General features: G+C 43.8%; 1 protein-coding gene across 1 annotated transcript; it reads left to right on the top strand.

Moving 5' to 3' along the window:
- The first annotated feature begins 354 nt into the window (after nucleotides 1–354).
- On the top strand, nucleotides 355–1,212 carry LOC132281860 (uncharacterized). The gene is made up of 2 exons (XM_059783522.1): nucleotides 355–1,044; nucleotides 1,141–1,212. Exons 1-2 carry the CDS (start codon nucleotides 355–357, stop codon nucleotides 1,210–1,212), a joined length of 762 nt encoding a protein of 253 aa, XP_059639505.1.
- Nucleotides 1,213–11,508: the final 10,296 nt, after the last annotated feature.

Below are 11,508 nucleotides of genomic sequence, written 5' to 3'. Positions count from 1 at the left end.
GGCAAACGCTCGGAAGACATCCGTTATATCCACAGAAGAAAAGACCAAAGCAAAGATCAGGCAAAAACAGGTTCAGCCGCAACGCTCCTCGTGGAAATCTGAGAAGAGCTGGTTACTCCATTGAAAGTTACCCTAGCGAGACTGTACCAAGAAAATAAAAATAAGTTCCGACCTCCTTTACCAATCAGACAACCTCTCGAACAGAGGGATCAGTCTAAGCACTGTGCATTTCATTCTGATTTTGTCCACCAGACTAACGAATGCAGGAACCTAAGGAGACAGGTAGAGATGCTGATAGCCAGAGGGGAGTTCGCAAGTTATATTCAAGGACCAGCGGTGGAGCAGAACCGACCAATGGAGCACGTGAAGAAGAATCAGAAGTCGAATTCTCACAACACGCAACCAGTTCGAGTAATTAATGTAATTCACGGTTGGCCAGAACCTGTCGAGGAATCAGATGAACTGCTTCGAACACCCCTTCGCCAGGCACGGATGAAGAGAAGGATAGGCAGTGTAAACACTCTGCACCAACAGAGCGCATCGGCGCAGATAAAGTTTGACGCAATAGACTTGTTGCGTGTTCAGATCCCTCATGAGGACCCGCTAGTCGTAAGTTTGACAGTGGCCAAATGCTTAGTGCGCAGAGTTTTAATTGACCCTGGAAGTAGTGCGAACATCATGCCAAGAGATACATTCAATCGGCTCGAGATCAAACAGGATTGGCTGAAATCCACCGGGAATCCACTATTAGGGTTTGATGGAAAGCAAGTGGAGCCCGTCAGCATGGTGGAGGTAGCGGTACATGCTGCCGAGAGGGTTTTAATAGAAACCTTTGTAGTTGTTGAAATTCATCCCAATCTTTTGATGGGCAGAGGGTGGATCCACAGAGTTCAAGGTGTTCCTTCCATTCTGCATCAGGTAATGAGATGCCTGGGACCGGACGGAACCAAAGTGATTGACATTCATGGAGACCAAGTTGCAGCTAAAAAATGTTACTCTATAACGCTGAAACATGCCGGAAAGGGGAAAGCTCCCATTCGTTCAGTAAGTCCGAGATAGCAATTACAGGAGCCTCCCTCCAAGCAGAATGGAGAGGAGGAACCAGTAGGCTTGACTGAAGAACCCCTGTTTGATGTGCAGATCGATCAGTTCCGACCGGAACGGACAAGCAGAGTAAGGGACGACTCGTTGAAGAGGAAAAGCAGGAATTAGTTGATTTTTTGTCTCAAAACGCAGATGTGTTCGCATGGAGTCACCTAAACATGCCAGGGATCGACCATTCGGTATCTTGTCACTCCTTGAACGTTAACCCTAATGCAAAACCTGTAAAGCAGAAGCAGCGACGGTTTGCCCCCGAGCGCAACCGAATTATTGCCGAGGAGGTTGACAAGCTGCTTGATGCGGGGTTTGTAAGAGAAGTTTACTACCCCGACTGGCTATCGAATGTGGTCGTTGTGCAGCAGAAAAATGGGAAATGGCGCGTATGTATTGATTTTACTAATTTAAACAAAGCTTGTTCGAAGGATAGCTTCCCGCTGCCAAAGATTGATCAGATGGTGGATGCAACTACTGGATATGAACGCTTGACCTTTTTAGATGCTTATTCAGGTTATAATCAGATCCCCATGGACCCCGCCGATGAAGAAAAAACTTCTTTCGTTACCAAACGCGGGACGTATTGCTACAAAGTTATGCCATTCGGACTGAAGAACGCCAGAGCAACTTACCAATGACTTATTAGCAAGATTTTTAAGGAACAAATAGGGAAGACAGTGGAGGCTTACACTGATGATATGGTGGTCAAAAGTAAGAAGAAAGCTGATAATGTGCAGCATCTTCGAGACGTGTTTGATGTGTTGCGGCGATATGGAATGAAGCTCAATCCGACCAAGTGCTCGTTCGGTATAAGTTCAGGCCAATTCCTAGGGCACGTGGTTAATCTCAGAGGCATCGAGGCAAGCCCTGCCGAAGCAGGTGCTCTGACTAAGAATGCCGAGCCGACGACAATCAAAGAAGTGCAAACACTTACGGGACGGATTGCTGCACTAAGCCGTTTCATTTCCAAATTGTCAGATCGATGCAAACCATTTTTTGACACAATACGGAACCACGGCAGGTAGGTTTGGGGAAATGAACAACGCCTAGCGTTAACTGCTCTGAAAAAATATATGCAGAACCTTCCGGTACTGTCAGCTCTAGAATCAGGCGAAAAGCTGTTTTTATATCTCGGAGTATCCAGCATCGCGACAAGTGGCGTTCTGATCTGCTACGCAGAAGGGAAGCAATATCCAGTGTTCTATGTTAGCAAGACAATGACTGAGGCTGAAAGACGTTATTCAAAGGCAAAGCGGGTGATACTCTCGCTAGTGCATGCGAAAAGAAAGCTTAGGCATTTTTTTGAATCCCATCCTATCATCGTTCTAACCACTTTCCCTATCAGAATAATCTTGTATAAACCAGATCTCTCCGGAAGAATGACGAAATGGGCCATAGAGTTAAGCTCATTTGATATCACATACGAACCTAGAACAGCAGTCAAAGGGCAAGCGGTGGCAGATTTTTTACTAGAATGTGATTCAGATGACGTGAAGGAGGATCTTTGTAGTTGCTTATGGAAACTCTTCGTCGATGGATCCTCAAATCAGATGGGTGCAGGTATTGGGATCAAACTGCAGACGCCAGAAGGTACAGCCTTAAGCTAAGCGCTTCGGCTTGAATTCGCAGCTACGAACAATGAGGCAGAGTATGAAGCGTTGCTGGCAGGAATAAAGCTTGCCAAGGAACTTAAGGTCAGGAATTTGAATGTTTTTAGTGACTCACAGTTAATCGTTCGGTAGGTGAGGGGTGAGTATGAAACTAAGGATGAAACGATGGAAGCATATCGTTCTGCTGTTATACGGGAGGCGAAGAACTTTGAAAAAATTAAATTCATTCAAATTCCGAGGGAGTATAACGAAGATGCCGACAGGCTAGCATGTAGTGCCTCGGGTTCTGGAAAAACATTGGCAAGGGTGATTCCAGTGGGAATATTAAACCAGCCATCCATTTTCGAAGAACCTTCAAGCTCAGATCCTTGGCCAGTGAATGTTATTCCATATGAGCCAAGTTGGATTGATCCGATCATAACTTACATCCGAGATGGTACTCTGCCTGAACAAAGAGATGAGGCTAGGAAAATCAAAGCGAAAGCTACAAAGTACGCCGTAGTGCATAACCAGTTATACAGAAGATCTTTTTTCGGACCGTACTTAAAGTGTGTTACCCCCACAGAGGCTCGGCAAATATTACGAGCTATTCATGAAGGCGTATGTGGAAACCACTCAGGGGTGAGATTATTAGCACACAAAGCAATGGCTCAAGGGTACTTCTGGCCAAACATGTCGCGAGATTCGGAAGAATTATCCAGAAGGTGCGATAAGTGCCAAAGGTTCGGACCACTGATTCACCAACCGCCTGAAGACTTGCACGTAATGGCCACACCATGACCTTTCGCACAATGGGGGATGGATGTAGTTGGTCCTCTACCAACTGCCAGAGCTCAGAACAAGTATGTGTTACTGGCTACAGACTACTTTACTAAGTGGGTGGAAACAGAGCCATATCCGAGCGTTACTCAAACTCATGTGAGACGATTCATTTGGAGTAATATTATTTGCCGGTTTGGTGTTCCGAGATCAATCGTCATGGATAATGGTACCAACCTTGACAGTAAGCAAGTAAGAGAGCTGTTGGAGGAATATGGAATTAATCAAAAGCTGGCTGCAGTAAGTCACCCACAGGCCAATGGACAAGCGAAAATTACAAATAGAACAATCTTTACTTGTATCAAGAAGAAACTAGAGGAAAGGAAAGGAAGGTAGTTAGATGAACTGCCGAACGTCCTATGGGCCTACAGAACGACCCCTAGACGACCGACCGGAGAAAACCCATTCACCATGGCGTATGGAACCGAGGCAGTTATACCAGTCGAGCACTTAGTTCCGACTGTTCGAAGCTTGGCATGGAACCGTGAGCATAATGACAGTATGCTAAGGTTTAACCTCGATTTACTGGAAGAAAAAAGGGACGCAGCAGCGGTAAGGCTCGCATCTTACCAGCAGACGCTTGCGAACAGCCATAACAGGAAAGTAAAGCACAGAGACTTTAGGCCAGGTGACCTGGTTCTAAAAAAGAAGGCGGGGATAGTCAAAAAGATGATGCCACCATGGGAAGGCCCATACAGAATTGCAGAGGCCATAGGAAAAGGGGCGTATACCTTAGAAACCATGGCCGGAAGGCTGGTTAATAAGCCTTGGAATGCTACTTCTCTGAAGAGGTATTATCAATAAAAAGTTGAGATTCAATACTGAATTTTGTTTATTTTAAATTGAAAACAGTCGAATGTATAAGTTTCTGAGATTTATAAAGATTGCACTCCTCTTTAAAAGGCTAAGCAAAGTAAGTGGCAGCTGGCACTATGAGCTGAACGCCAAACACTTGCTAAGAAAAATAAAAGACCAAGTGGTAAGTGGCATTCCAGCCTAGCGTCAGGCACCTAAGCAAAGTAAGTGGCAGCTGACACTATGAGCCGAACGCCAAACACTTGCTAAGAAAAATAAAAGGCCAAGTGGCAAGTGGCATTCCAGCCGAGCGCCAGGCACTTAAGCAAAGTAAGTGGCAGCTGGCACTATGAGCCGAACGCCAAACACTTGCTAAGAAAAATAAAAGGCCAAGTGGCAAGTGGCATTCCAGCCGAGCGCTAGGCACCTAAGCAAAGTAAGTGGCAGCTGACACTATGAGCCGAACGCTAAACACTTGCTAAGAAAAATTAAAGGCCAAGTGGCATTCCAGCCGAGCGCCAGGCGCCTGGACAAAGTAAGTGGCAGCTGACACTATGAGCCGAACGCCAAACACTTGCTAAGAAAAATAGAGGGCTAAGTGGCAAGTGGCATTCTAGCCGAACGCCAGGCGCCTAAGTAAAGTAAGTGGCAGTTGGCACTATGAGCCGAACGCCAAACACTTACCAAAAAAAAAAAAAAAAAAGTCGGCCATCTCATTAATAAGGTTCAGAGGGTTACAAAAAAATGAGGTGTAAAGATGGCGAATATACCAAAGTCAGTACATTTAAAAAAAAAAAAAAGAAGTTCTAACTAAGAGGCGTTTGCCTCGTCGGCCTCTTGATGATGTTGGGCTGCCTCCTCATTATTGGTGGTGTCGCCGTCCTCACGAGGTGGAGAGTCAAGGTGAATGACAGAATCGTTCTGTTGAGTCCTACCCTCAACAGCGTTGGAAGAATCATTCTGCTGAGGGTTATCTTCAGCAGTAACAGCAGATGAAGTCAAGGTGGACAGAGGAAGAATGTCCTAAGTCAGAGCAGCAGAAGGGGTAGGAGTGATCTGAGAAGACGTAATCTCCTGACATTCATTAAATATGCCCTCGGCAGCGGTGGAGTCTGGATCGGTATAAACACCAGGAGGGTCAATATCCAGTTCTTTATCAACATTATCAGGGGTAGAACCAGTCTAACCCTCATCAGGAACGCGATCAGCGTAACCCTCTCGGAACCCCTGAGCATATCTGAGGGCTCCAACTCTAGAAAACCGAGCATGCAGAGCTAGCATACCACCATTTACCCTGCTGATGGTATCAAGTAAAGCGTTGCGCTCGTCCAAGGCTCTTTTCTCAAAGGCTATCCGAGCGGATTGCTCATCACTCAGAAGGCGTAGCAGTTCTTCCTTCTAAGCCTTAAGGGATTCCCGCTCGGTGTGCCAGACGCTCTTTTCAAGCTGCAGAGCATTCCTCTCATCCTGAAGAGAGTCAGTCTCCTTCCTCAGTGAATCCCTCTCTTTTTTAATTTTACCAAGCTGAACCATCAACCCGGTCTTCTGAGCAGCCAAATCATCGTTCTCCTTGTTCGCTGCATTAAGGCTGTCAGAAAGCGCGCGGACCTTGGCATTCACATGCTCAACTTGTTTCTGCATAGCCATCATCCCGTACAAGGTCTGTAGAGATATACAGGACAATTGGTTAAGCCGAGCAGATGGTTAGAAGAAAATAAGTGTAAAGAGTGTGTAAAGATTTATTGACTAAGGGGCAGAAGTTACCTCCATGGCGGACAAGGGAAATCGGCTGAACACCTCCCTCTGAGACAGACCTTTGGCTACCTCGATGTCCTTGGGAGTCCACATACTCCTGTAGTAAGCCATTGCGGTCTGACCATCTTTGAACATGGTCTCGGTTGGTTTTACAGACGATCCATCTGTTCGAATGAAGCGAGGGCTCCATGGCGCCGTTCCTGAAGCGGAGGCATGCCCAGAAGAGGTAGAAGGCCTAGTTTGAGGAGGTCTCGCCAGGGATATCACATTCGGCCCAGAGGGCCTAACCCTCTGAGACAAGGGAAAGTCATCTATGCTGAGGGCACTGTCAGGTTGATGCCTTTTTCCTCTGGCCTTTTCCCGTGCGAAAGTAGTAGTTAAACCAGGAGGATTGTTGACAGAAGGGGTAACGTTCGGACAGGCAGTCGCCGTGTTAGCGACCGGGTCAGCAGCCGTCACGGATGGATCGGTGGAAGGAGTGGTATCAGAAAGGGTAGCGGAGGAAGATGCTGAAGCCGGTGAGGAATTTGATGCAGGGGTGATAGCAGGCCTGGGGACAGTTTTCTTCCTGCCAAAGGAAGGGATCTGGAGTTGGCTCATTGTCTTGTCGAGGACTAAGATATCGAGGAGATTGTCTGAGGTGAAAAGGTCCGAGCAGGAGGGAATGTTGGTCAGAACGTACCGCTTCAAGTAGTTATCCCTATCCCTGCACACACTGTAACTCAAATCATCACAAGGAATGCCTAAGGAATGGCACAAGAAAGTACAAAAACAAGGAATGCAAATCTCGCAAGGACAGACACTCTTATAGTTTTTATATTTCTTGTAAAAAGAGACAGAGCACTCTCCAAAAGCGCTCGGGATAGGGAAATCCTCTGCAGCTGGAGAGAACTAGGCTCCCTTAACCCCAATAATATTTTTCCTCTAGCCCTTCTCGGATTTGATTTTATCCGTGCAGATGGACCTCTTCTCGATGGGGAAAAAGTGGTAAAACGGTTCATCAGTTCTGATCTTGCTGACCTTGTAACAGAGGAGAAGATCTACGAAGTCCAGATCCAGACCACTGTCACGAATCAGGAGTAGCATAGCAGATAAAATCCTAAGGAAATTGGGGTTTACTTGCAAAGGGGAAAGATTTAGCTTGTTGAAAACATAGCAAAAGAAAGGATGCAAAGGAAACCTAAGGAGATTAAGATGGAGGAGTGAAAATAGGACCTCGCTGGGAAGAAGGCCAGCACCGGTTCTAATATTCACCTCTCGGAGGCAGTTTCTATTTTCTACATTGTCAGGGAGGTGAAGTTTCATGCGAAGAACGTCTAGATCTACTATCATGGTGAGAGTGAATGAAGATTCCGAGGAGGAGAAAGAAGTCTTCCAAAAGAAAAATGCAAATGAAACTAACCTTAGAGAGTGAAAACGGCAGAAAGTACTGCAAAGCCATTGGAAGGAGGATCTTTTGCGAGAGATCGCCGGAGAGGATTCAAACAGCAGAAGGTGAGATGGAGACGATAAAGAGGATCGATGGAGAATCTATGAAGCTTATAAAGACAAGGTGAGCCCAAGGGCCGAGGAGTCAGGAAAGCAATGAGTTTTTTTTTGAATCTCGAAACGCCGACCCCTAAATCTAACCGTCCATTCTCCCACACGATCTTCTCTAGCCGTCAGGTCATCATTAGCAGCCTCTAATAATTACCCCCTAATCAATAAGGGGTAATTATGGGGGCAGTTGAGGATGCGGCAAGTGGCATGGGCCGGATATAGTTCGCTGAAACGGGATCGGGTCGAATGATTGAAGTAGGATCCATGCCAAAGTGCCCTGGAATGGGCCTAACCTGGGGGATCCACCGAGGAAGGTCAAGCCCAGAAGGAAGAGAGCTTTTGAATATAGGCCCAATGTAATCAGTTAACAACAATAAGGGTGATGGCCTATAAATAGACCATTACAGGTGGAAAGTAAAGAAGAAGAATTCTGGAGAGAGAGAGATAGGAAAAGAGAGAAGAAATGAAATCTTGCATCTTCAATATTAAACACTATAGGACGCTCACTAGTTCAATAGGTCTATCTCAGCCAGAGTAGAGATACCATGCAAATTGCACATTACATGGTCATGAGTACCTAGACCTACCAGGGAACAGCAACTACTGTCCAGCTATCCATCCTAGGCGATATACGCACCCTAACCATGATCCTGAGACTCAAGCTCATACCATGGCACCATAACATAAATATATAAAGTCCGTGTCCTCCTAATACAAAATATCATCCATCTGGTATAGTGGCTTAATACCTTTATAAACAATCCATCCAGAAACCAAAGTAGGTCATTCAATTATTTTGTTGACATGACACAAGTAGGAGATGGATTTAACCCTTATGGTTAATCCATACCTCAATCCAGATTAGGTAGGATTTAACTTCTTTGGTTAATCCATCCCTAGAATGCCACCGTCCCATACCGGTGCATTAATCCATCCAGTCCAACAATTGATGCAACAAAATAATAATACATCAATTGAACCAGAAATATTATGATATAAAATTAAACCATCTAGTCCAATAAAAAATGCAATATAAAAATAATACATCAATTTAATCCACAGATAATATGATACACGTCATACATATAAGTATTGCATTTATTTAAGTAATACCACAGTTTAAATAACATGCAGCTAACTTACCCTCTAAGTCACTAACATACATCTCAGATAAACAAACATAATGTTTCATGAACATTGTTTAATCCGTTTAAACATTAATTTCAATTGTCAGAGCAATTAAATTTACCCTTCCATCCGATCTAAACAACCTATAAGTTATTTAATTTCCAAACCATCCACCTTCTTAGCATATATAGATATAAGATGCATTCTGGGATCTTCCTAAGTCCATTAAACCCATTTAGATTAATTAAAAAAGGTTTAGAAATAATTTTGGGCAATTAAAACCAAAATCCAGGTCGCGGTCCAACTGAGCTGGCTGAGTTGCCAACTTAGCAGGCTAAGTTCCCAACTTACTCGGCTGAGTTGTTGTTGAAGTCGTCTTCTTCGTCTGTTCAGCCTCTGTAAACCCTAAAACTCCATAGTTAAAGCCTCTAAGCTTCAACCTAAGTCCCATACGTCCATACTAAACTATTTTAGATATTTTAACATGCAAAAATTAAACTTAAACATCAATTGTGCATCAAGAATTTTCAGAATCATTCAAAACAGGAATACGAAAAACAAAGTCTTACACCTTCTATTTTAGTCCAACTAAGCATGCATAATTACTCAATTTTAGCATTCATTAAACCCCTGGAGTCTAGCTAGGCATGCACAGAATACAGATTTAAGGGAAAGAGTAGAACAAAGACTTGCCTTTGAGTTTAAGTTTGAAACTCTAAACCACCGTTCTCTGAATTGTCCGTCCAACTCCCCACTGCTGTTCCACAAAATCACGTTCCTTCCTCCTTGATCCAACCTAGCCTTCCTCTCATATCTCTCTCTGTTTCCCTCTACATCTCACGGTCTCTGTTTTACAGAATTTTGTTTATTTATTTATTTTTTTCTAAAACAGTAAACCACCGTAATATGCATATTTATAGGCTTAGACCTTAAACCCTAATCCAATTCCAACTACAAGTCGGCCACGTTACATCCTACAACCCTAAGTTACGATAAAGAAAACAAATAAACAGAGAATTAACTAAATGAAGCAATTAAATAATTAAAGTAATTAAAAAAGTTTATTAATACAAGTTACATATTATTAAGCAATTAATTTAATTTAAATAAGTCAAATTACACAAATATAATAAAGTTAAATTGTATAACTAATTCAATAATCACCACAATATAATTTAAATTAAACAAATAATCCAATAAAAATGACACAAAATCAAATAAAATGTAATTAAATAATAAATTAAATACCAGTTAAATACCAGGAATAACCTTTCAAAATTAGGGTATTACAGCTACACTCCAATTGGACGATGTTCAGAGACTCGAGGTTCCTGTCTCGTGGTTGCGAATGAGGCTATTCGTGGTTGAAAAATGCCTACAACAGCGACTTCTTGCACCGCGCCTCTAAGAACCGAGAGCTCGCATCGAAAGGTTGGAAGGGGAACTTATACAGGAGCGAGAGAGTCTAGCTATGATGGTGGCATACTCGCAGGAGCTTGATGATGATTATTCGCTACTATCTTCTTACGTAGATTAGGCTCTTTGTTCATTCTTTGGTTATGTATGTAATAGTCAAGAGCTCAATAATTGTAATTCGAGACACTGAATGAGAAAAGTTATGATTTTGTGTACTCTCTCCCCTTTGCTCTTATTTTATTTTATTTTTTATTTTTTTGTGAATAACATCATGCATGTGCCAAAAAAGGATTTTCTTGCAAGATCAAATTGTCACAGACACTTAGCAAAAGTAGGGTTTCAGCCAAACATTGTTGATTGGGCTATGATCAGAACCCTCGAGAGTGCAGTAACCACTATCACTAGATGTCCTTATAATGTAAGGGCCCTCCCAATTGGGTGCAAACTTTGGAGCTGATAGACCTCGCATAATATGTGGTACTGTCTTAAGGACAAGCTCGCTGGGGGTGAACTGTCGAGGCTGGACATGTTTGTTGTATGCTCGCGCTTTGTTGCGCTGATATTGTTGGAGATGTTAAAGAGCTACATCGCATCTTTCATCGAGGGTTTTTAGTTCGTTATCTCAAAACATGTAAACCCCGCTTCGTGAAGCAAGCTATGCCTCGGGGATGACAATGTCGACAGGCAAGACGGCCTTAGTTCCATAGATAAGGGAGAACGGAGTATGGCCAGTAGATCGCTTACTGGAAATACGATAGGCCCAGAGTGCTAGGGGCAATTGTTCCACCCATGTGGTAAGGTTTTCTTCGAGGGTTCGACTTAAGATTCGGATGATGTTCTTGTTTGAGGCTTTGGCCTAGCCATTACCTTGTAGGTAGTATAGCGATAAACGTTTATGCTGGACATTGTATTTCGCGAGTAGCCATTTGACTTTACGATTGATGAAAGAAGTACCATTGTCGGTGAAAAGGCAATGAGGGATCCCAAAGCGACAGATGATATTCTCCTGTATAAAAGCAGCGACGGCCCCACCAGTGGCATGCTTGAGGGGGACTATCTCAATCCACTTAGTGAAGAACTCTGTTGCAACGAGGATCCACATATGACATCGCACTGGTGGATGGATTGGTCCAATAAGATCTAGTCCCTATGTGTGGAATGGCTAAGGGACTTCAATGGGATAGAGGGGCGTAGCTGGAGTATGAATCTAATGATGGTGATGTTGGCAAGGCCTATACTTTTGTACATGGGACTTGGCATTGCGCTCCATAGTGGGCCAATAAACTTCCTTGTTCAACAAATGCGTGAAGAGCTTGCGCGAGCCCTGATGCTCCAATTGGTGAGCCTTCTT

The sequence above is a fragment of the Cornus florida genome, unplaced genomic scaffold, assembly GCF_030987335.1.
Source record: "Cornus florida cultivar Cherokee Brave unplaced genomic scaffold, ASM3098733v1 CherokeeBrave_3.0.0_Hap2_Chr11, whole genome shotgun sequence".
Lineage (NCBI taxonomy): Eukaryota > Viridiplantae > Streptophyta > Magnoliopsida > Cornales > Cornaceae > Cornus > Cornus florida.
Note: the sequence above shows the minus strand (reverse complement) of the source record. Positions and strands in the feature narration are given on the sequence as shown.